This window comes from Colias philodice, chromosome 6 (assembly GCF_061535455.1).
Source record: "Colias philodice isolate Cphi_HAF_F1 chromosome 6, ilColPhil1 Martin Lab GWU primary, whole genome shotgun sequence".
Classification (NCBI taxonomy): domain Eukaryota; kingdom Metazoa; phylum Arthropoda; class Insecta; order Lepidoptera; family Pieridae; genus Colias; species Colias philodice.
In genome coordinates, this window is record NC_143091.1 from 2346861 (window position 1) to 2373455 (window position 26595).

At 32.9% G+C, this 26595-nt stretch overlaps 2 protein-coding genes across 5 annotated transcripts; one reads left to right on the forward strand and one right to left on the reverse strand.

Moving 5' to 3' along the window:
* Positions 1-690: 690 nt before the first annotated feature.
* On the forward strand, positions 691-13727 carry LOC149487526 (major facilitator superfamily domain-containing protein 6-like). Of its 2 annotated transcripts, none has more exons than XM_089696042.1 (13): positions 691-878; positions 1477-1640; positions 2080-2270; positions 2855-2966; positions 3095-3294; positions 3495-3748; positions 3828-4082; positions 5915-6059; positions 7489-7640; positions 8210-8389; positions 8793-8935; positions 9432-9647; positions 12759-13727. In XM_089696042.1, exons 2-13 carry the CDS (start codon positions 1593-1595, stop codon positions 13008-13010), a joined length of 2148 nt encoding a protein of 715 aa, XP_089552168.1. In that variant the 5' UTR covers positions 691-878; positions 1477-1592; the 3' UTR covers positions 13011-13727. The 2 variants fall into 2 exon arrangements, with proteins under 2 accessions (XP_089552168.1, XP_089552167.1); XM_089696041.1 differs by lacking the exon at positions 691-878 and adding an exon at positions 903-1408.
* A 529-nt stretch (positions 13728-14256) lies between these two features.
* LOC149487527 (apolipoprotein D-like) lies at positions 14257-26444 on the reverse strand. Of its 3 annotated transcripts, XR_016315716.1 has the most exons (6): positions 26319-26430; positions 20099-20227; positions 19663-19793; positions 16378-16562; positions 14931-15371; positions 14257-14778 (listed from the first exon to the last, which is right to left on the reverse strand). XR_016315716.1 is itself a non-coding variant. In XM_089696044.1 (5 exons), exons 2-5 carry the CDS (start codon positions 20225-20227, stop codon positions 15226-15228), a joined length of 591 nt encoding a protein of 196 aa, XP_089552170.1. In that variant the 5' UTR covers positions 26347-26444; the 3' UTR covers positions 14257-15225. The 3 variants fall into 3 exon arrangements, 2 of the variants coding, with proteins under 2 accessions (XP_089552170.1, XP_089552169.1); XM_089696044.1 differs by having other exon boundaries at positions 14257-15371; positions 26347-26444; XM_089696043.1 differs by having other exon boundaries at positions 14257-15371.
* Positions 26445-26595: the final 151 nt, after the last annotated feature.

The window sequence follows — 26595 nt, forward strand, 5'->3', positions numbered from 1 at the left end:
GCCGAGTGACGCGACGAGTGCGTGTTTATACCTGCCGAGCGGGATAGCGAGCGGGTACTCGGCCGAGTAAACAAATTAGGATTCTAGTGACTGTCTCGCCGCTCTTCTCGGCCGAGTACTCGGCCGAGCACTCGTTGAAGTGTTTATACCAACCGAGCACTCGGCCGAGGACACTGACTCGCCACTGTACTCGTTAGGTGTAATCGCCGCATTACCAACACATTTTGCGATTCATAGTTATATATAAGATTAATGTTATAGCGAGAGACCTTAATAAGTTGGTACATCTTCAGTTTGTACGATTTAAAAAGAAATCCATATTTAAAAAAATTCAGATGGAGTTCTACTTCGTAATTCATTATTTCACCACTTCTAACTTGCAATAATTACCTAGTAAATATTATTTCCGATAAAATTAAAAATCTAATGAAATATATTATTCCGAACGATTCTAATAGTTTGTAGTTAGATGTATGTAATATGTACATATTATAATATGTAATATGTACTTATATATTATATATGTAATATGTAAATCCTATTACATTAATTTCATAATTAAATTATTATTGATTCACAGGTTTATGAGGCTTTAAGAATAAAAAAAGTGAACACAGCTATATTTATTATAATTTAATTTTATATTTGTGCTCTAGAAGTTTTATTTTTATTAAATACAATAATAAAATGAAATGAACTTACACTCACAGCAAAAATCGCGGAGAAGTTTTGCAGTAATTCGCTATGTGTGCTCGTACCTCTGGGACTAAGATCTAACCGGGAGCGCCCTGACCCCGGTTATTATCCGCAAGGTCTTCAAATCACGAGTCGATTTAGCCAACATGTCCACCAATCGCCGTGACACTTCTTTAACGAAGGTAATTTGCTATTATTTGTAAATTGGCGTCTTGCGACGTCCGCTGATGCCTGTCCGCTCCGCAGTCGGGAGCACGGGACCCTCTTGGCCTCCCGCTGCCACCGAGCCACATCGCAATCCTTAAATAAATAATCGTCACAGACGACAACCTTTCCGGCGATCCATGCGCCAGTCGATAAGATATAGCTCGCGTACCAACACAGAAACGGAGTTATGAAAATGTGAAAACGTGTGCACTAAATATGGCTAAGTCGTGTGATGACATCTCCAAGAAGCACAGCGAAGACGGCACCAGCATGGACGACGACAGCGAGAAGGATCCCGGGTGCTTCCGGAGGCTCATCCTTTCGTTGCGGATTAATCCCAACCTTATTATGTTGAAAGTGACTCTTTTTGTGATGTATGGCGCAACTGCATCTCTTCTTCCGTATCTGACTATACATATGCAAAGTATAGGTTTGACTGTGCCCGAAATTTCTTTTGTGTATTTAGCATTACCGTTTACCACATTTTTAAGCCCTCCAATAACTGGTAAGTGAGATTTCTGAAAGAGTGTTATTATGTGTATCTGAAATTGTAGATGAAATTTTTTATTTTAGGATTTTTAGTGGATCGTTTTGGAGAATATAAACCTGTCGTAATAACGGCACTGATTTTGAACGCAGCCTTTCATCATTCGCTGCTCTTGATACCTCATCAAGAAACTCCTGGAGTGATGCCATCCGCATACGTAATGAGGCATCCGATAAAAGAGACCGTTGAGGTAGTTATGAAAAAATCAAAAGTATTATATTTTAGAACATTGTCTAAAGCGTCGGTAGATTAGCCCTCGTTACACAGTCACAAACTTGGCTCCTGTCCTCTAAGAATTTGAGCAAATCGACTTCATCCGGCCTCAGGGCAGATTAACCAGTAGTGTCACAGCGGGACTCACTGAATCGTTAAGATAATAGAGCTAAATATATACACAGACTGTCGCATGATAATGCGATGTTAGATACTTCTTTGACATTGATGCGCATTCTGTTTCAAGTGCGTTTAAAGATTACTGTATCGGCAGAGGCTGAACACTTATTCTTTGTTCTTAATTATCATTCGTAATATCCCCTTTTAGAAATAGATAAGTGATATCAATAACGTTAATGAAATTTGAATGATGCTCATTGTTTGATGTATGTTTGTAAATAAGAATATAATCGTAGATTTGGTGGAGTCCGTGTCCAAGTAGAGAATGTCCAGATGAAGATGAGCAAGTGGACTTTGTACTGGATCGATGTCTAGATCACTGCATGATAACAGAGACGAGCCCGACCAGCGCACCGACAGATGTAAAGAACGAAATAGATTTTCCAATCGCCCACAAAATTCATCCACCGAACTTATCCAATACCAGGTAACGTATGACGTCACAGCACCGGTAAATAATAGGTACCATACGTGTAAACAGTTGAAAACAATATCACACAGTTTTATGACTGCTAAGCCTTCCTGGAAGCCTTTGAGATTTTGCGATCTTAAAAGGCAAATATGCAAATGTACCAATATCTTTACGACGTTTGTATTGTATTTGAGAAGTTTTCCAGCAAAATTGTGAATTTTCCTAATAAATTTTTAAATTGTTTGAAAAGCATATAAACGGAATTTAAATATAATAGGTACGAGAAGAACAAGCGGTTTGTTCTGTACAATTGATATTTGATAGAACTTTATTTAATATTGAAATGAAACTAGTTAGACGTACATACCTACCTACTGATTTTGCAATGATCACCGTCTAAATAAAAGTTACGGTCTAAGTATTAGTGGGATACCCGCAAAGATTGATAAAACAGTCCTAGACTGGTTCATAAAATTAATTAATCACACCTAACTGTAATCAAAATATGCGTCAGTGAACAAAATATACTAGTGAAAAAATGTGTGCGAATAGAACAGTAGATACACAAATAAAATTAACACAATAATCATTATACTTAGTTTCCTAAATTCAACCGATGATGAAGAATACAACGATGCCGCATTTTTCCTTATTGAAGTTCACGATGACTTGGGAGAGCCGAAAGAACAACTTGGCATCGAAATGGAACGGGTAATTTAACCATTTTCTATTATTAAAAACATAATAAGTAGCTAACTACCTACTTAATTATTTGGAACTTTATATACAATTTTATTATACGAATTTTCTGAATAATTTTAATTAAAGCAAATTTTTAGGACGACAATGATACTGTTACGGACTTTAGATCAAGATTTGGGGAAAAGCTGCTCCTTTCACAACGGGTCAACATAACAGCTCTCGATAAAGAGGATTTGAGATGCGGCGGTCTTGTTATGTTACACAATATGACAAAGCTTTCTAAGCAACGACTTGAAAATCTTTCAGCTGATTGTATGGTACAAAAATGTGAATTCAGGTAAATATTTCGTAAAATTTACTAGAGCTACCCTTTTCTTTATAGTTTTAGCTAGTTTTTCTTTACTAATTTACTTTGCTCTCACATAAAAACAGCTAATTTCAAGTGTGTATTAACTAGATATCAAGAACATTATTGACCGATAAAGCTCAATATTTACAAGCAATGTATTATCATAATCAAACTCGATTGATTTACAGAAAAGGCGGTCCGGATGTTTGCCCTCCCGACTATAAGGAGAGCGATGATAAAACTTTCTACATTTACTTTTTCTTGCGTTTTATGGGCACGATTATGTTATCTGCTGGGGTGACAATAATGGACCCAATAGCTTTGACTATGATTCAGAAGTACGGTGGTGATTTTGGCCGAGAAAGGCTATTTTCTAGTATTGGCATGGCGATATTTTCACCTATCACTGGAATGCTTATAGATATGAGGAGTAAACAAGTCGGTATGTATCGTAGTTTTGAAATGTTGGTTTAATACGATTACATGTGTTAATTATGTTTACTCTATACGGTTTGTTTCAGGTTATACTGATTATTCGGCTGCATTCTATACATATGATGTATTGCTATTAATATCAGCAGTGACTGTTGCTGCAATGCCCTTGGGGGCGAAATTGCCTGCGGACAACTTGTTGCGCGATCTCGTTAATATAATCAAGATGCCTCATATAATCATATTTATATTTTTCCTGTTCGCTCTAGGAAACTTCTGGGGCTTCATAGAGTCATATTTGTTCTTATATCTAAAGGAATTGGGGGCGCCTAACTTTTTGCTTGGTAAGTTTTTCTAATTTGTTATCACTGGTTATACAGATTTTCGAGTTTCATTCATCAAAATTTAAAATCTTATCTATATAGTGCCTTTTTACAGCGTACAATTAAACTGAGTCACCATTTCAGATGAGTCATCAATCATCATTAAGATTGCCAACAGATAGATCGAATTTCCATTAAACCTCTCCATTACACAAAATACACCATATCTTCTTCACCAACTGACTGACGAAACATACAAATTTCCACCTAACAATTTCTGCACATAAATAACCCTTGTTACACAATACCAAAACCTAATTCAATTACACCATAATGAGATATCCGGTACAATTTTTATAGTCTAGCCAGTTTTCGTCGCTTAGTACTTACTGCTCTGCGTAGCACCTGAAGCATACGGATTTATGTCGAATCTTGTTATCCTAAGTACTTATATCTTTTATTGTATTTTTGAAGTGAAAACTTCTTTAGCGGCGTTGGGTATAAAATCTTAAACTCGCGTCAGGCCACGTGGCCTGATCGAAAAAGCGTAAGGCGGATTTTTTTTAAAGTGAAACTTTTGTTACATCGTCTCAAACTTTTTGGTCTGTGTAACGCATGTCGCGTGTATCGCGGCTGCCGAGTAGGTAGGTATACCTACTCGGCAGCCGACCGACACGCGACATGCGCTACACAAAGCAGTGTTCGGAACCGTTCGAACAGTTTCACTTTTACCGTGGTTTTTTGGTTAGGGAGCCAGGTGCAAATTTGGTTAACTATTTCCTCTCAAGAGATAATTCGTCAGACGCATGAGAGTATAGTATTATAAAGCCTCGTGAACGTCAGCTGGCGCTCGGTTGGGGGGGTGAGCGGTTGTAGCCTCCCACGCACATAGGAAAAAAAATTCATTCATTCATTCATTTCCTCTCAGCTAAAAATTTGTCAAATTGTAGCTAACCCAATATCTCAACGAAAAAAAATAGTCAGCTGGTTACAACATGGTGTATTATACGTCAGCTGGTGTCTCGAACATGAAAGTTAAATTTAAAGAAAAATTTATTTTCCTTTATTTCCTCTCAAACAAAAATTTACCTGATGATAGCTTATATGTAACTGTGGATAAATACATATGTCAGCTGGCTGTATCTTGGTGGAAAAACCGTCAGCTGATACGGGAGGCTACAACCGCTCTTCCTCCCAACCGAGCTCCAGCTGACGTTCACGAGGCTTCATAATACTATACTTTGATGCATTTTACTAATTACCGCTTGAGAGGAACTTGGTCATAAAATCTGCTGCTGGCTCCCGGACCATAAAACCACAAAACATTTTTTTTTAGCCTTTATATTCCATGCGTAAGACGGATACCATTTCAAAATATCAAACATGCTGAACGTTAATAATCAAGTTTTCACTTCTGCCGGCACTCCCGGAGTGCAACCCGTCTTTTTTTTATTGTTGTGGTAACAGTATTTTTAATTGTTTTATCATCTTTCACACTAAACATTTGTGTATCCATAGAATAGGCTTATACATAGAACGTTATTAATTGTACTTGAATAATTTGTTTGTTATATTCTTGTATAAGTATGCTGTTTGGAAACTAATAAAAAAATGTATGCGTGTACTAGAGTACACACGTAAGAAGTGAAACTTCTTTATGACCTTAAAAATGTCACGAGTATGGCGTAACGCAAAAATGTCACGCGTACGGTGTAACGCAAAAATGTCACGCGTACGGCGTAACGCAAAAATGTCACGCGTACGGCGTAACGCAAAAATGTTACACTAAATTTTTGTCCAACCCCGATAAAGAAGTTTCACTTGAATAAAATTCATTAGGCATAATATTACAGGTATAACAGTGACGGTGGGTACACTGAGCAGCATCCCGTTCCTGTACGGTGCGGACGCGATCACCTCCCGGATCGGTCACGTGAACGTCATAGTTGTCGCGTTCTTTTCCCACGCCGCGAGACTGGTCGGCTACTCGTTTATTGAGTAAGTTGATTTGTAAACATGTGCTGAGAACGTGATACTTGGGTTTTAGGTTAAGTTTATTGATATGAACTTGTCTGGAGGGATGAGCTGAGAAGCAAAAAAATAGCGCAGGTCTATCTAAGATGTTACAAAGTGGAATTTTTGGAGGCGGGCGTTGGCACCAATAAAAACCAGCTTATTTAAGCTTTAATGGGTGTAATCCTTGATAAAGTATTTGTATTGTATGTTATAATATTCCCAATAAACAATTTGGATTTGAAATGTTTAACAAAGATTTTGCTAATTGTAGATCGTAACGCTACGGTTGTTCTTGAAACTTTAGTCTTGTTGACTACTGAAGTAGATAATGCAACAGAAAATTCCGATGATTGCTCAGAATCGTAAACACAAAATAAATAGTTAACTTGTCTAGGACTCTTGAGGGCTATTTACATTGTTAAGGATCATAACAGTTAATGACATAACAATAGCTTCTTATCTGATAAGGTTAGGATGTACTATCCAATTAAGTAAATGTTGATGGTCGTGATATCTCAATGATATTCTTAGAAAGTATCGTGCATAATTAAGATTTAATCTTTGTTCCTGAGTATGATTCAAAATTTAATGAAACAATAGAAACTAATTAAATATTTGTGTCGCAAATAGAAAATTTCATAAACATTGTATTTATCTTTCTTATATTGAAGCGCTTAATTTTTAAGCTTTTTATTACAATTTTTGTAATAAACAGGGTCGTTAAACAGTTTGATATGACTTTGAGAAATATCTTAAAACTCCGGTAGCACAATCCAGGGTCTTTTTAATGCGATATGAATTGGATGTAAGTGCTACACCTACACGACGTTGTTGTGCTCATAAACTTGACAATCCTCTTAAATAGGTTACCTCGGCAAATGTTGTTTTGATGTAAGAGGACGAATGTTTAAGTGTGCAACGTAACACAATATGTAAAATGTAAAAACATATAGAATGCCGTGTATAAAATCCAATTGGGATAAGATTTTGTTTCCATTTCGGCGCCAATGTTATTTAATTGCACAGGTTTTACCAAATTACAGAAGAGCAATTCGTTATCTATCCTTAATGCTTCTGCAAAGCTAAAAACAAACAAGAGTAAGGTGGAGCTATGTTTACTAAAGTTTATACATTTTAGGATTCGATATAAATAAATTTTAACCTATCGTTTATAATTTGCAAACACTTTGAAAGTAATAAATAGATTAAGGTTTTAGCTACAACTTAAAAATTTTTGTATTTTCTTCCGAAATATAGAAACTAGTTCCTTGCTCTGGCTCCGCTGAGTTTCTAATGGTTAAGGAATGTTTATCGAAAGAATATAGATAGAGATAGATAGAGTAGTTCTTTCCTCTGTACAATATTAGTGTAGATTGTTATCTATCTTCACAATGTCTTGGACAATTTCCAGAGATTCCTGGTGGTGCTTTCCCTTCGAAGCCATGGAGTCTCTGTCAGTACATCTGATGTGGGTTGCAGCAGCTACTTACTGCGCAATGTTGGCTCCAAAGAGTTTACTGGCTACCCTTATTGGTGTTCTTGGAATGGCACATTTCAGTCTTGGTAAGATTTTATTAAATACATATTTGTTTTGGTAAGAATACACATTTTTATTTATTGCCTGTTAGGAACAGAGCAAGAGTTACGGACTATTAAAAAAATTATTAAAATTATTAGTTATTACTTTACATTTTTATTTCAACATGATTTCTAATTATAGTTTTGATCCATTCTGAATAAATCAAATTAATTTCATAACTTCTAAAATTTTTAGCAAATTACCTCAGCAAGATATCAATAGGTTTGTTCTTATTGAATTTCGTTCCTAACTTTTCAATAACTTCTTTCTCATTAAAAATTTAAAGCAATTGTATCATCGTCATCATTTATGAGATATCAAGTTTTCTACAAACATTTTATATCATTTAATCTATACTAATATTATATAGAGGAAAGGTTTGTATGTATTTATGTATGGTTTCCACGCATAAACTACTGGACCGACTTTGATGAAATTTGGCATAGACAATCTTTAGACCCTGAGAAAGAACATGCTATCTTTTATTGCGAAATATGTACCACGGGCGAAGCCGGGGTGGACCGCTAGTTATTAATGAAATGCATATTTCCAGGACGAGGTAGTGGAAGTTTTGGTGGTGGTCTACTCATAGCATCTTTGGGCACACGTGAAGCCTTTCGATACATGGGGTTGATAGCTTTCCTGGGTGGTGTGTTGTATGGGCTGCTGCATTACTTCTGGCTACGGCACATTAATATGAAGGGGATACCGGATATTTCAGAACCAGATACAGGTGAAGTTAAAATACTGCTTATGTTTTACAGTCAAAATCAAAGAAAAAATCAAGGAATAATCAATCAAACAATAAAGTTATATTAAAAAAAAAAAACAAAAAAAGACGTGTGGCACTCGAGGACTGCCGCGGTAAAGCTATTGCATGCTATGCCTTCAAGCCACACCTCCGCGCCCGTCGGAGTGGGGAGCGTGAGGTTTTTTCGTTACGGAATTTCTGGATTCGGTCCCCACGCTCAAGGCCCGCGATAGAAGCTATGCAATAGCTTAAAAATGATTTTTTTCATAATGCTCATACATAATGCTGAACATGATGAATTTTAACATTTATGTTACTTATTTATAATAATACATGTTGATATTTCAACAAGATCACAGATTTTCTTAAATTGTTTTAATTCCAGAGAGTGGTGAAGGGGATAAATTAAATGGCGAGCCACTTCGCAAAGACGCAGAAACTATGATATCTTTGGAACGTCTGCACATGATCACCAGGTTCAATCCTCTGGGCTCACTGCATTCTTTGTCTAGAGGATCTCGAGCTAGGGTAAGGAATTGAATTTAGAATCTGATAAAAGAAACTTTTGAAGGATTTCTTTGTGTTTTATTGCTCAGTCAAGTTAGTGAAACTTAATCCAGTTAAGTAAATATAAGGAAAGCTAAAAGGAAAGCTAAGCTGTACAGTCTTTTTACACATGAAAATTTATAACGTGTAAATGACTGTAAATTTTCTGATAAGATGTCTTTATCAATTATGCTTTTATTTAGGATAATGCCAGATGTTTATATCCGAGCCTGAACTTCGTGGAAAAATTAAAGTGATCTCCAGAAGTTATCGATTGAAATGCAGATATTATTATGTTAATTGACGAATTGAGTGGATTTTAAATTAGATAATTAACTAAAATGATTACCTTGACAAAATAAGCAGTAACAGGCAAAAATTTACTATATCACCAATCCAGCTCAGACTAAAAACTACACTAAACCTAGTATATAATCTATGACTAAACCTAATCTACAAGAACATACATTATTTCCAGCTTTCCCAAGGCGACATAAACGAGTTATGCAGAAGCAGAAGCGGCAGTAACAGCCAACGTCGTTGTAGTAACATTGAGATTTCTCCCAAAACCCCACAAGGGTCAGCTTCTAAAGTGGACCTTTTGAGATCAGCACTAGAGATAACGCACCAGCAGGCTAAAGGGCATATATCGAATCCTGTGCTTTCGAATCGGACTACACACCATCCTTACAAGGTATAAAATAATAGGTAGTTTAAAAAAACTAAAAAAACACGCTTTTTATAGAAATCCGAACTAAAAAATAGAAAATTTTATCAAATTAGTGTATTGTCATCGGTCCTCAATAAATTATAAATCTACAAAGTTTGAACGAAATCTGGCCGTTTAAAGTGGGTCAAAATCGCGCCCAAAGAAGTCGGTTACAAACATACAAACATACAGGTGAAGCTAATATAAAGCGTGTAATAATTACATAGTATAAAACAAAGTCGCTTTCTCTATCCCTATGTCCCTTTGTATGCTTAAATCTTTAAAACTACGCAACGGATTTTGATGCGGTTTTTTTTAATAGATAGAGTGATTCAAGAGGAAGGTTTTAGTATATATATGATTTATTAAGTTTTAGACAAAGCGGGCGAAAGCTAGTAGATAATATATTGATGGCTGTATTAATATAGATAATAATAATGATAAAGATGGTGGAAGGACTGAATGAAGGTATACCCGAAGGGATATTTAAGTTATGTAGATTTTGTAGAGTTGACTGAACATAAGTTGATTTAAATAAGGTTAATACTTGTTGATTTACTTAATTAAGGAAAAACAATTCTTTATCTCTTTTGTACCAAACAGGAGCACAATATGTTTATAATCATGCCAGTCACTGTATTAAAAAATAATTTGGAAAATCCAAAAGTGCACGCCTCATAATTTTTTTTTAATAAATATTTATTAATTATTATTTTTGTTTATTTAATAACAATTAAACCACATCGAATCAGACCCTGAAAAATGAAAGGGTTCTATTCCTGAGCATACTCAAGCGTAAGAGAAAATAAAACCGGCCAAGTGCGAGTCGGGCTCGCGCACAAAGGGTTCCGTAGCAGCAAATATAATAAATTACAGTTAAATCAACCTATCTCAAAAACTATAAGAGATACTTTGATCAAACCAAAAATCGTTGAAAGAGTTAATTAGCATGCATCACCTCTATTTTTTTTAGAATTTTATACCCCGTAGTTATAAAAATAGAGGGGGGGGGACATACTTTTTACGACTTTGAGAGCTGATATCTCAAAAACCGTTCACTTTAAGAAAAATGTTTTTTAGAAAACTTTATATCATTTTAAAAGACCTTTCCATTGATACCCCACACGGGTATGTACATCGAAAAAAAAAATTTCATCCCTCAGTTACATGTATGGGGGGCCCCACCCCCAATTCTTTTTTTTACTATTTAGTGTCATATTTTTGTAGCGGTTCATACAACACATATTCCCATCAAATTTCATCACTGTAGTACTTATAGTTTCCGAGTAAATCGGCTGTGACAGACGGACAGACGGACAGACGGACAGACGGACATGACGAAACTATAAGGGTTCCGTTTTTGCCATTTTGGCTACGGAACCCTAAAAAAAGACTCGATTAGTAAAGTATTTCGGTCGCTATCGTGTTAACAAGAAAAAGGATCCGCACATACAGACACACGGACGTCCAAGACAGAACTTTTTTAAACTGTTTTTTAACTAGTTTAAATAACAAAAATGACATCAAAAATATCATGAACGTTAAAAATAGTGTTTTTTCTTAATATGTGTGTGTATGTATTATCTTACAAGTGCAATGTATGATACATAAAGACATTTTAAGTTTGAAAAATCAGATGTTTTGCGCGAAGTGACAGTAGTACCCACCTCAACGCTTCGCTTATGAGGCGTGCAAAAAGACGGGTTGCACTCCGGGAGTGCCGGCAGAAGTGAAAACTTGATTATTAACGTTCAGCATGTTTGATATTTTGGAATGGTATCCGTCTTACGCATGGAATATAAGGGCTAAAAAAAAATCCGTCTTACGCTTTTTCGATCAGGCCACGTGTCCTGACGCGAGTTTAAGATTTTATACCCAACGCCGCTAAAGAAGTTTTCACTTCAATTAAAGTAGTAAGAGAAAAGATACTAAAGATTGTTTATAAAATGTTTGGCAATAAAAAACAAGTCACAAGTCTCTAAACAGACCTTTAATACGTCACATTAGTAGTTGTGCGTCTGAACCAATTAGCCAATCTATTTCAAGACGGTAGTCAAGAGAAACACGCGTAAACCTTTATCAGGATGTGTGATGCCATTGATCACTCAAACAATAATTTACATGCTAATTTGCTTCTTTCAATTGAACGATTGCTATAATTATGTCTTTAGACATGGACATCTTTGATTATGTCCTCTTTTTCTACTTGAAGTCTTTGTAGGATTCGTTAATCTGCTTGTTTAGACTCACTCACTCTCCCTTTATAGATCTTTTCTCAGGTACTTTTCGAAATGTTTTAAAAATTAATAGTAGTTTAAGATTATAAATTTTGTTCTGGTCTTCAAAAGTACATATATGTATATGTATTTTATTAACAAAACTAAATACAGCCTCATAAGAGATTTTGTAAATGTATTAAAAATCCATATCCAAATATAAAACGCAATCTTACTGTGATTTTATTATTGATATTTACGCACTTTATCTCGTTCTTAGCGAAAATTTATAACCCTGCTTATGATTGTTATCAATTTAATGTATAAATGTCGATTTATCAGATCTTTTGCGTCACACGAACTCAGCTGACTTTTTAATTTTACCTTGTATCTGTTACTTTACTAGCATTTAGGTTTAGAAGGTTTTCGTTTAACTCATATAATTTGTCAATTGTTTTATTCATGTTGCAATCATACTTTTAGTTACTCAGAAATTTTTCAAAGTATTTCTAAAATGAAAATTTAAATTTTCTTCTTTAATTTTTTTACCTAATTGATGAAATATAATAATAAATTAGTAATTGTTTAGGGATATTTTTTATTTTTTTCTCAATTGCGTTTAATTATCCTATATGTATATACGATCGCACGTCGCATCGTCGCTATTTTGGATATTATGTATTTATGTATTTACACTCGAGCTTTAGATTTAAATATAATATTTATAGTATTTCTTAACCGTAGTTCTTTAATTCAACACCATACATTTTTTTATGTGATTGGGAATTGTGAAGAGAAATAAATACTTAAATGATTTGATTTGATTTGATTTATACAATTATGTACAGTATGTATGTATAATCTAAAAAATCTATTCCAGCTAGCCAACAGCGCACCAAAGCTAACCCAACGGAACAATATATCCCAACCCGCTCTAGTCGAATTCGATTCCCGTCGTCGCGACTCAATACCCGAAGAAGTAGAAGAAGACAAACTTGTACCATCAAAAACATCAAAAACATTAAAAACATTAAAAACTAAAAGTGGGAATATCCCTCCTCCTCCCACTTATGACGAAGCTACAAGGGATAAGAGGAAAAGTTGGCACTCCGATGATAGTACTCCCACTTAGCGGTCGCTTTAAGGTGGTTAACACTATAGATAGATTAACAGTTTATTTAAATAACACAAAAATAACAAAGTACATAAAAAGAGTGAAGAATAAACAAGTTCGTAGACAAAGTTGTAGAACACAACTCGTAGCATTAAACTACAAGTAGAAATATCCACTGAAAGTCATGTGTTGACAGAATAACAAAAGTTATGTGAAAGAAGCCGGTTAAAAAAGGGAAATACTGTATTCTTAGAAGAGGTCTCGACTCAAAATAAATACTAGTGCAAATCCTCAGTGCCAGTTTTAACTATATTTTACATGATTAATTTACATTATATAAAAATGAATCCCTATTTCCCTTGGTCACGGCATCACGTCTAAATCGGCAAATAGCAGTGCCTCGTAATAATTTCATTTTGCTTCAAAGTAATATAACTTTCGTTGTACCAGTAACCAATGGATTAGTTAGTATTGGGATCTAGTTCCCAGGATGTTTAAATCTGTCTGTTTAAATAAAATGTTGCCTTGATGTCGAATGTTAATCTTCTGTGTATAATTTTTTCACTTAATATACTATAAAATAGACTTTCTTTCATCATTATTATGTTTGTTGATAATAGCTTGGAACCCTTAACAAAACTTAGTTGTAACCACCTTCTAGGAATAAGTAAGATTATTGTTAAGAATAATTTTATTAAATATGTTATCGTTGCTTTTATTAAAAGACTTTTTAGATATTGCGTTTTATTTCCACACACGTCCTAATTGTGTCGAGTATAATATATCTGATGTTAAGTATCATCAAAAGCTCTTTGTTCAGAATAATCGTAGTCTTATTCCTTTATTTTTTCCACCTTAGACACTACACAATATTAAAACTGAAACATTAAAAATATAATGTAGGATAAATTCAAAGCCTAGAATAAGTTTATTTGCGTGTTTTATAGAATAAGATACAGGATTACATATCTGACGTAAAATATCATCAAAAGCAAGCTCTTTGTTCAGAACTTCAGAATAATCGTAGTCTTATTCCTTTATTTTTTCCACCTTAGACACTACACAATATTACCACAATATTACTGAAACATTGGAATATGTAGGTTAAATTAATTACCTACAATAAGTTTATTTGCTTGTTTTTATAAAGATATCTCTATTTATAAATATGTACAATAATTACAGAAATTAATATACTCATTAACATATTGGACCATTAACATTTCAAATGTAAATTTCATTAGGAGCAAGTTAAACAAATGCATTGGTTGAAATAATATATTAAAATAAACAGTAAATTTACATGTACACTTTTATTTTTAACAATACCCTAAATAACTAAAGTATTGAAAACTTGCTAGATAAATTTCTCGTTACAGTTACTGTTGAACCAGTTTTATCCTTACTGATATAGATGTAATACCTACATTAAAGTTATGACAGGATTGAATATAGGTACTTAACCACTTATAAATTAAAATAAACACTACAAAATTCGTCAAATAGTCAGGGCCATTGATCATAATATTACTTAGAGCATTAAACCATAATATTATTATAGCTATGACATATTTGTACCATAAACAATATACATACCATAAACACTTTTTAACAATAGTCTACGTGGATGGCATGGCCATATAATCAAATTTACAGTTAACTTTTTTTTTAGTAATAGTTAAATTGCAAAGTCAGGCCATTAATAGCGAGTTTATTGTGTTATTAACAATAAACCTATCAATGTATACAGCAGGATGTTTTGACTACCAAGGCCACTTTTTGCCATCTACCGCAAAAAAAATATAAAAAACTTAATGATCTCACATACGTTTTTTTAGGTGTGACGTAGGTTTACTGAAATTATTTGTGAAGTGTAAAATTATTATTTACCTATATTCCAACTAAGTAGTTAGAAAGTGAAAATTGTTATCAACAGACAAAATTAATCATAAGGTAATGATGTAATTTCCGAGTGCATCCAATAATCGTAATCATTAATTATTCATAGTTTGTTGACAAAAATTTTATTAAAATTACCCTTAAAATAATCACGATTTTTTACCAAACCTTAAACCAAATACTGAACCATTTTCTACAAAGAAACTAGCGGCTCTATTATAAGTTAATTTTTCTGCCATCACTGGCAGATTTAAAAGAAAAGTACACGACTAAAATTCAGCCAATGTGACTGTTCTCAATCAAGGTAATATCATATTATAAAATAATCTATTATTTATTCCTCGTCATCATCAGGGCAATTGGTCTGGTCAGTCTTCATGAAATAGGCTCGACTAATGTTATTCTTATCGGCTGCTGCGTAGACTTGCTCCAAAACGCTGAGAGGTGGATGCCTTTGTCTCGTGAGGATCCAGGCGATTTCTGAAAGGTTTGGCAAAAAAAAATCAGTCCAAGAGTTAGTTAGTAAGATTTTTGGTATAATTCAATGTAGAGTCAAGTGTTTTAGTATCACTCTTTTGGACATTTTGTGTTCGCTATAGATCGAAGGTTTTATCAAATTAATCACTTTACCAGTCCATGTATAACTATTTAATTATTTGATGTTAGTTACACTTACTTCCCCATATATTAGGACCATAAATTAATAAAATTAAAGATTTAAAATATCAGAGAAGTCAAATTATTAACTCCTTTAAAATTTTGGTCAAGGATTTCACGTCACCAATTAATGTTTTACCAACATTTGATCGCGTGTAATATAATTTTTTAATAAAGTATAATTATGTCAGAAAAAAATATATATTTTTTGAACCACTCAGCAAAAAATAATTATCACATCAACATAATTACGTATATTTCAATTCAAGTTACAGTAAGTATTCAAATCCTTACTTAATTACAAAAGCAAAAGTTTGTTTTTATGTATGTCTTTCTTTAACTTTACGAGGAAGTAATTTTATGATATTATGTTTGCTCGGGGATAGTTAGAAACTTAGGAGGCGAGAGAGTGACTACTTTAACCACAGCAAAATATCTCAACTGGGAATTTCCGCTGGCTACGAAAAGCCAGTATTTCCATATTTTCTGGTGGTAGTATCTACGTAATATTTATCTTTATCTACATTATTAACTAGTATTGAATGGTAAAACTATATTATGACTCAGAAGTACTTATAGAAGAAGTCTAATTAAAAAAAAAAACCTGTGGCACTCGGGGACTGCCGCGGTAAAGCATAATTGCAAAGCATATATTGCATAGCATGCCTTCAAGCCACACCTCCGCCCGTCGGAGTGGGGAGCATGAGGTTTTTTCTTTACGGAATTTCTAGATTCGGTCCCCGCGCTCAAGGCCTGCGATAGAAGCTATGCAATAGCTTAATAAACATAATGTTTGAGTTGTGTTTGTTGTGTTTGAGTTTAAGTTTACCTGCATGTATGAACCCTAAGTCCATGCAACTCCACACCAAGGAGTAATTGTCATAGTCAGTTTCAAGCACCCAGTAGGGAGCAGGTATATCCACAGGCAACGACGGGAACCGAACGCTCAGCTTGGCTTCATCAGACCGACTGACTTGCACAGCTACACCAAGAATTCCTGATTTTACGCCGGAACTGCAAAATATGATATTATGTTCCTTTAGAAATTGTGAATATTTAGTTTCTTTAAAAGTCACAGGACTGTGTGTCGAATTTTTGGATAGATATCAATGGTAATGCGACTAGATTGATTTCTTTTATAACAGTCATTAACGTGATTTAATGTATGAGAATTTTCATAGTTATCGCTCTACATACAATTTACAATCAGGAAATTTACTTCAGGATCAATAAAAAAGCTTCAATACACTTAAGGGGCTGACAACACCAAATTGAAGTTATTTGGGCAGTTTTTTAAGAAAAGATATTTATTCTATAGTCCATTGAATGAGTCCCTCCAAGGGGGGTCTAGAGTGCGTGAGTTAGTAACGTAAGATGTTTCTTCGGAAACATGTCAAGAGTCCCTAGGTAATAAACATACTAAAACCCCGGGCCACTAGGAGGAGCCCCGGAGTGGGGGGAGGGGGGAAATGGGTCCATTTTTTCATTTTTCGCTTAAATCTCAAAAACGGTACATGTTAGAGAAAAACTTTCAAGGAAAAGTTGAAAGGCCATAAAATTATCTACAAGTTGTACCTGAATCATTTTTTCCTATATCCTACCGTTTCCGAGTTATACGCAGTAAAACATGATTTTGGCTCAAACAATTTCCACATAAATCGATCAAAAAATATTTCTTTCTTCCAAAAAACTCAAATGTGCAACTTGTGACCGGTACTGATAGATTGCTCTTAATTAGGTCTATAATTGGTAAAATAAACACATTCCTCCATGGAAGCCTTTAGGAGGAATCGATTGTCAAAATATTATATTATGGTAGTTTGAGTTACTGAACTTGATCTTTTTATTTTTTTCTTCCAAAAAACTCAAAAGTGCAACTTGTGACCGGTACAGATAGTTTGCTCATAATTGGGTCTATCATTGCTAAAAATACCAGATTCCACCACGGAGGCGTTTACGGGGAATTGAATTTTATCAGGGTAGTTACGATACATGAACTTTTTATTTTTTTTCTTCCAAAAAGCTCAAAAGTGCAACTTGTGACCGGTACACATAGATTGCTCATAATTAGGTCTATTATTGATAAAAATACCAGATTCCACCATGGAGGCGTTTACGGGGAATTGAATTTTATTAGGGTAGTTAGTTAAAAAGTTCATGTATCGTAACTACCCTAATAAAATTCAATACCTCCTAAACGCCTCCATGGTGGAATCTGGTTTTTTTATCAATGATAGACCTAATTATGAGCAATCTATCGGTATCGGTCACAAGTTGCACTTTTGAGTTTTTTTGGAAGAAAAAAAATAAAAAGTTCAAGTATCGTATCTACCCTAATAAAATTCAATTCCCCGTAAACGCCTCCGTGGTGGAATCTAGTATTTTTATCAATGATAGACCTTATTATGAGCAATCTATCTGTACCAGTCACAAGTTGCACTTTTGAGTTTTTTGGAAGAAAAAAATAAAAAGATCAAGTTCAGTAACTCAAACTACCCTAATATAGTATTTTGACAATTGATTCCTCCTAAAGGCTTCCATGGAGGAATGTGTTTATTTTACCAATTATAGACCTAATTAAGAGCAATCTAACAGTACCGGTCACAAGTTGCACTTTTGAGTTTTTTGGAAGAAAAAAATAAAAAGATCAAGTTCAGTAACTCAAACTACCCTAATATAGTATTTTGACAATCGATTCCTCCTAAAGGCTTCCATGGAGGAATGTGTTTATTTTACCAATTATAGACCTAATTAAGAGCAATCTATCAGTATCGGTCACAAGTTGCACTTTTGAATTTTTTTGGAGAAAAAAAATAAAAAGTTCAAGTATCGTAACTACCCTAATAAAATTCAATTCCCCGTAAACGCCTCCGTGGTGGAATCTGGTATTTTTATCAATGATAGACCCAATTATGAGCAATCTATCTGTACCGGTCACAAGTTGCACTTTTGAGTTTTTTGGAAGAAAAAAATAAAAAGATCAAGTTCAGTAACTCAAACAGCAAACTACCATAATATAATATTTTGACAATCGATTCCTCCTAAAGGCTTCCATGGAGGAATGTGTTTATTTTACCAATTATAGACCTAATTAAGAGCAATCTATCAGTACCGGTCACAAGTTGCACATTTGAGTTTTTTGGAAGAAAGAAATATTTTTTGATCGATTTATGTGGAAATTGTTTGAGCCAAAATCATGTTTTACTGCGTATAACTCGGAAACGGTAGGATATAGGAAAAAATGATTCAGGTACAACTTGTAGATAATTTTATGGCCTTTCAACTTTTCCTTGAAAGTTTTTCTCTAACATGTACCGTTTTTGAGATTTAAGCGAAAAATGAAAAAATGGACCCATTTCCCCCCTCCCCCCACTCCGGGGCTCCTCCTAGTGGCCCGGGGTTTTAGTATGTTTATTACCTAGGGACTCTTGACATGTTTCCGAAGAAACATCTTACGTTACTAACTCACGCACTCTAGAACTTTTTATTCAATGGACTACTAGCCCATCAAAAAAAAATGTTAATATTCATCATATTTCGAAGAACGTGGACGGACTCGATACATAATTGGACGATTCGATAGAAAATAATTGCAAAGATTGGTCTTAAAATCATCATTAAACGATTCTATGTCTTTATTTTTTGACGTACGGGTCTGCAATTTAAAACACGAAGTCAACATATTCATACCTGAAACTCTAACGAGACATATTATTTCGCATATGAACCACACTTTTCTTTAAATAACATATTTTCTTCTACGACCTGGCCCCGCCAAGTAACAGTGATATTGCGCTCTCGTTTGCGCACACTGTTCAATTGTATGGGAGTAAAGGAGAGCGCAATCACTGTTAAATTTTCTCTTAGCTAATTATAGTTGTATTTATTAAGATCACGACACTAATTAAGTTGTCTTTGTAGTTGTTTTTATAAAATACTAGCGGTCCGCCCCGGCTTCGCCCGTGGTACATATGAAAAATAAATGTTGGCCGATTCTCAGACTTACCCGATATGCACAGCATGAGAATCGGTCCACCCGTTTCGGAGGAGTATGCAGACTAACGACGACGACGATGACACGAGAATTTTATATATAAGAAGATTTTCTACTTACTATGTATTAACTTGCTGATTATGGACCGCGATGGCCCCGTTGTCCTTTTCAGAATAAGTGGCTGTGATGCATTTACCACCCAATTCGAATATGGCGAAATATTTCTCTGCTTCATACCACTTTCCCAGGTACTGAAAATATATAATTAAAAAGTAAAAGTATCTATATAAAAACTTTTATAGTTAAATATTTCTGAATAGGTTTTACTTTTGTTGGTAAGGTACGGAAAAGCAATGAATTTCGTTTACATAGTTATGCTTTTCATCAGACATCACAATACGTTTTATAATTTTTTGAGTTAGTACGAGAGTTATTGCTAAAACAGGAATTATCTCCTAAATCCGCCAGATAAACGCTTATTAATGGAAAGAAGCCTTTCCGATTCCCTGCTTTAATAAAATATTCTTGCAAATATTTTAGTATTAGGTATACATACTCTACTAGGAACGAAGTCAGTCATGGCGGCTACATCGGGACATCCACCAGGGAGCACCACTTGCGCATTGACCGTGGTCAATGTGAAGAGAGCGCAGAGGAAAACTGCTATTGACCGTAGTACCGACATCTGTAACAATTCATATTACATAACATTAGATATTATCTTTTGATTTAAGTGTATAACGAGAATTTCTTTAGAATACATATTGTAAAAAACCTGTGAAGTTATTTTACAAACATCTGAAATATTAAAATATTAATTATTGACCCCTTATGAGGGCTCCGTATCTAATCTACGGAACCTCCATGTTTGTGATACTACTGAAAGTTTTTTATTTAAATAAGATACAATAATATATTATAATATGGTGATATAGGTATATTTTTATTAATATAATAAATATTATTATTTTAAAGGACTGAAAAGTAATTTTCCATCACCATGTCTCAAAGGTATACAAAGTTAAAGTTAATGTTAGCGATTGGAGAATTAACATTCTAACCTAATTGAGCTATCTAGATATCCTTCAACCACGTTACCTTATAATTTTAGTTAGAACGTAAAATTGTATTTATTTAGGTTCAACATGGGTTCAACCACATTCTTAGATATTCTAAAATAAGCGTTTTAAATTCTCCATACAAATCATTTTTTGATAATTTAAATTGCTATAACATCTTTTAAGTTACTAGCAAACCGGGCGAACTCCGTTTCGCCACCAGACACACCTTTTCTTTGCTATAAACCTCACGCAGCCCGAGACCTTTCCAACGAATGCAAAACCGTGGAAGTTCGTGCATTCTGGAGTTATAGCGTCAGGAAGGAAAACCCGACTTATTTTTATATAGTAGAAGAAGAAGATAACTAATTTCGACACGAAGTAGGTAGTCATGTCTGTTGCTAAGCTCTAGTAATCTTTACACACGTAATATTTTGAATTATTTATTCAAAATTGATTGATTGATTTATTTATTCAAATATTTAGATATATGGTCACATTTTTTAAGAATTGATGAGTAAGACTGATACAAAGAAAATTTCAGTTCTTTTGTAGATAACAAACATTGTAAATATTGTTCGACAGAAATTTTGTTAATCTTATGAATCACATTGAGGCGTGTAAAATGATTCGTTGTTATTTTTATGACTTCATACTTAATGGTCACCCGCGGTTTGTTTGTACAAGATATTATGATAAATACCTTATCCGATGGTTTTATTTGAAAAGACGAGTTAAAATACTGGTACATGTTCTATATCGAGAATTTTTTATTGGTTATTTCAATTTGTTATTTGAGTTTGTAAGACTTCGCAAGGTTAAAATTGGCTAAACGTAAAAAAAAATTAAATATGTTAGTAGAAAAAAACAATCATATCTACTTTTATATAGTTTGGCAAAAACTGTGCATATTAAAATGTCTATTATTTTATTTCGTTTTATTTTTTAGTTGAAAGTATTTCGGGAAATGTTGATATACATATAGAGGGAAACTGGATGCAGGCTGCTCTATATAAGAAATACAAAAAGGTATTCAAATAGAGATGTAAGTAATTTTTTTAGGGAAGCTGTCACGCGAAATCGTGAAGATATACATATTATATTCTGTCTTATAGTTTCAGAAGTAATATTTAATCGATGCATACATCAATTATAAGGCTTCTAAGACATATTAAAATTGCGTCTTGCAATTATCCAATCAATATTTCATAGGTAGAGTTAATTATGAAAATATATTATTAAACAGGATATCATAAAAAATCATTTCGATCTTTGTTAAGATCTACATAGATCAAAAACAGTGATGTTGTGTTATAAATAATGATTATAAGCAGACCACCATGATGTCCGATAACTTGAATATGTAACTTAACTCTTAAGTATGCTGACAAGTGACATGGTATCCCCATTCAGACCTAAGTACATCAGTTACGGTACTCATAACGGGACTGTCATGGCAACTGGCTTCAGGGTTGCTACTTTGACAAATAAGGTAATATTAATGAGAAATAAATGAAAATCTAAATTAAATTGGGGATGCTTGAGAATAATATAGATTTCCTTTGTGCTTCTGCGTGTATATGGTTACAATAATAATAAGAAGAAGATGCAGAAAAGCTCTACCAAAAATATTCTTTAGGTATATTCTTCTTATATATTCTTGCAATATTTTGGCTGACAGGTGTGGACTTAGCACATTTTTTGATTAACCACGCCGTTGCTTGGTTAGTCACTAAAATCCAAATAGGTACTAAAGTAGTATCGCTGGTCCCGCCTAAACTACAAGATATGGATCATCCAAATCTATATATATAAAACTCAAAGGTGACTGATATAGTGATCTATCAACGCACAGCCTAAACCACTGGACGTATCGGGCTGAAATTTGGCATGCAGGTAGATGTCATAACGTAGGCGTCCCCTAAGAAAGGATTTTAGAAAATTCATCCCCTAAAGGGGTAAAATAGAGGATGAAAACTTATACCATGAAAATTTATCTTTTCCACACAAGCGAAGCTAGTATAATGATAAAGTACATAAACGGAAAAATGATAAGTTTGTATGTTTTTATATTGCAAACACGCTGATGACTCATGATATATTTTGAATTTCACTCTCATTTTTTTAGGAAGGGTAAATCTTTCTATTTCATAGTTCTCAGGTAATTTTTTCCAAGATTTATAAATTTTAAAGTTTTTGGTATACTATTATATTTTTCTTATGAACATAATATTACGCTTAGCAACCCTAACCCTTCCATTCATAGCTACACACCTTTATCGATACATCGATAGTTTATGGTTTTTTATTTTCCAACAATATGCACAACGTGTTAACATTTTTTTTTAAGTTTTCCTGAGAATAAAAACATAGTTATTAATATTTTATTTTTATTGAACTTGCAAATTATGGAAGACATTATGATTTTTAGATTTTTCCTATTTAAATAAAATAATGAGCTAGGAAATAGTTTAAAATTGGATTAAGCATTAATGTATCTATAAATTAAATATTATTTATATTTTAAATCGAAATATAAATGCTGAATAAAAATAAAACTAAAGTAAATTATATCATAATTCCTGCTTGCGGTCAGTTTGGTTAACCGCTACAAAATCTTTTTATTGAAACACACAGTTATCTTATTTATCCAAGATATATCACTAAAAATAAATACGATCTATAAATTTGTAACAATTTCTTGAACAGTTTATCAATTTTTTCAATTCTTATTTTTTTACATTGCTCTTATCACCTCTTTAATACTAAAAAATCTCAAAATCTTAAGACCGAGCGTCGCTTAGTAAATAATGGTCTTCAATATACAGACATAACAGAGAGGAAAGAAAATTACTACAAAATTAATCAATAAAATAAAAATAGAATTAATGCATGCCCTGTTAATAAGGTTACATCGCGACTTTGAGATGAGAACCAATAATATGTTAAAACTATGTTGTTACATATAACATTATTTATAAATAGAAAATATACGATATTTATGTTTCTTTAGTTAGCTTTTAATTATAGGAATTCATTATCTATACATTCTGATGAATGAATGGGTCATCTACTTATATGTATGAGTATAATCAATAAGGATACACCTGTTGCGAGTTTTTTATTAGCATTATTGTATGATTATTGCTTATACCTATGTTTTTATGAAAAAAAACTATTGATACAATAATATGAAAAAATTACCATTTAAGGGTTTCACATGTAGACAGATGTATTACACATCTGTTTCTCTATTATTAGGATTTATGAACAAACAGGCGATTCTTCAGTCAGTATTGCAATTTGCAACTTTGTAGTATGCTATTAGTACCTAAATATTGGTAGCGTCGCCCATGTTACAAATAATGTCCATATCACTTAGGTCACGTACGTAGTCACCGATGGATGAGATAACTTTTAAATTCAGTCCAGTAGTTCCTGCTATTAGTGTGTTGAAACAAACAAATATTTCAGCTTTATATTATTAGCATTTAGCATACATTGAACCTGTCTGATTATAATACTAACATCTAAAACGAATCCTAACGTTAACTACAGCAAATTATTGGCTCTGAAACGAAGTTTAACAGTAATTTGACTACATACGTAACAGTTAAGTGGGTGATTAATAACAATTTACATGTTAGAGATAAACTTATAAATATATATAATTAAGTTATTAGTTAATTAAAATATTTGCTTCTGTATCCAAAAATTGTGTGAAGGAGGCGAGCACCCGCGAGGACGTAAAAAAATGGAATGCCATAAGTATTCCTAATTTTCTGTATTTTTCTCATTTATCGTATAATTTTAAAAGGATTTTAATAAATATGTATTTATTATGTAGTGGATATCTAAAAGAAAATTGGAGTATGAAATAATTAAGCACTTGGTTTTTATTTACTTAGGTTTACATCGGTACCTAGGTATTACGTTTAAACCTAAGTATATTTATAAGGATATACGAGCATCAAATATTGATGCATTTAGAATCATTGAATGGTTTAAACTTTAAGGTCAATTTTAAGTTTGTTTAACATAGCATTGACCAAGGTTACATGACGTAATTTTTGATAGTTTACCTCTCAGTGACTTGTTAAATAGTACCTAAATATCTATTTTTGCAATTTTATTATGAATTCTAAAAATAGATAATGTGTTCTCTAAATTTAATGAGGATCTAATAATATCATTGTAATTAGGTAATTATCAATGATAACAAAATTATCAACTTTATGGGTAAGGTCTCATTTAATATATCGTGGAATTAGAACGTAATACGGGAAATTTTATATTATTTCTATAAAAGCCACTTTCCGTTAAGGGCCTATAAATTATAATTTTATTAAGTTTCTCTGTACTAGATGCCCAAGGCATATTATAATCTTGTTTATCGGCCAGGCTATGTCGGAAGTTTATCAATTGAAAATCACAGACCAACAATTTGATTGATTTGATTTCTGTGTTTTTTTAAATTACTCGTACAATATTGAATTTCCCATCGACAATTCTTGTCAGTCTTTCAAATAAACTTTAAAATAATATCTGCTATTAATAGGTACCTACTTACCTGTTTTGTTTTGCTATTGGAGATAATTATAAAAAAATTAATTTAAGTACATTGAATCATTGACGTCAAATACTAATATTCAGTCGATATTTTATATTAAAATGATAAAGGATAAAAAATTGATTGATTTACTTTGTCAGTTATTCACAAATACAGTAAAAAATATCAATATAATATGGCTAGGTTTTTACCCGACTATGAACTAAAGATGCCAAAAAACTGGTTTATCAGTTTGTTTTTGGTTTTTAAAATTTGCACATATTCGAAAATGTGTATTTTATATACGTTAGACGTACGTTATTAAAAGAAAAAGTAGTAACTGATTGCAAGATTACCTGTTTTTCATCTAGTATAAGATAGTGGCGATAAGAAAAGAAAACAAAGCTAAATTTGTAAATGAAACCTAATAGAGAATTCTAGAAGTGAGTTACAAAGGAAACGTTAAATTAGAGACGGCACTTTCTTATTCGGAAAAGCAGGCTAGTTTTCCTTCTCGTCACGTTTTATAGAAAATATTTGTGATATTATCTAGATATTTTCTTAACATAGATATGTGATTCACACATTATAAACTTCATTAGTAAGGTTCTCCTAATCCTAAGTAAGGTTTTAAAAAATACCTATATCTCTTTATGTAATTGTAAATTTCATTTTAATATACTGTACCTATAGATAATTTAAACCCATACATTATGTTCTGAAGTTTTTGCAGTAGGTACACTTCTTTTTAATCGTGTAAACGTGTTTAGTTTAGCAAAGATAAAACATTTATTAACATTTCAAACATAATTTTACTTGCTTTGCGTAGAAAATTAATAGTAGCATGTCTTAATTGTTTGCTGCATATTGTTATCAGACTGTTACAGTTATCAATAATTTCAAAATTTAAAGAATTGGGTACCTATAAGAAAATAAAAGTGTAATTATGAAAACGTATTACACTATTCGATCTTTATTATCAATTTTATTATTCAAAAAATCCGTTCCTAGTATCCTGAAGGAAAGCCATAGTTTATTTATTAGGGTATTCAAAAGTTTAGAAATATTATTCTAAACTTTTCATTGATATTTTAAATATTTGCGATTATTCTTTTTCATTGGCATAACATATCATAAATAAAAGTGAAATAACTTATCCTATTACTTACATTGACGAAATGCATGTTCCTTACTTACCCTGTATAATTTTATTTTAAAAACACTAAGGAAAAACTAAATATGTTCACATAGACGAGTTTCCTTACATCTGCTCTACCATGGACTGAACGCGCCGGTCTATACGTTGCATAATATTATATGTGTGTTTGTTTACTGATATTTCATAAAAAGCGCCGGAAAAAATATTTATATAGGATAGTAGGTATATATTAACTATATGTAATTGTGAATCAACTTGACCTTGTATATGTTATATTATCTAGCTTC

Excerpts from the sequence above, each read along its gene's own strand:
- LOC149487526 (XM_089696041.1), top strand. The coding sequence starts at position 1,120 with ATGGCTAAGTCGTGTGATGACATCTCCAAGAAGCACAGCGAAGACGGC. Across the intron at positions 1,641-2,079 it reads CGATAAAAGAGACCGTTGAG|ATTTGGTGGAGTCCGTGTCC; the intron begins GTAGTTATGAAA and ends ATATAATCGTAG. Across the intron at positions 2,271-2,854 it reads CCGAACTTATCCAATACCAG|TTTCCTAAATTCAACCGATG; the intron begins GTAACGTATGAC and ends CATTATACTTAG.
- LOC149487527 (XM_089696043.1), bottom strand. Across the intron at positions 19,794-20,098 it reads CTGACTTCGTTCCTAGTAGA|TACCTGGGAAAGTGGTATGA; the intron begins GTATGTATACCT and ends ATATATTTTCAG. Across the intron at positions 16,563-19,662 it reads AATCAGCAAGTTAATACATA|TTCCGGCGTAAAATCAGGAA; the intron begins GTAAGTAGAAAA and ends CATATTTTGCAG.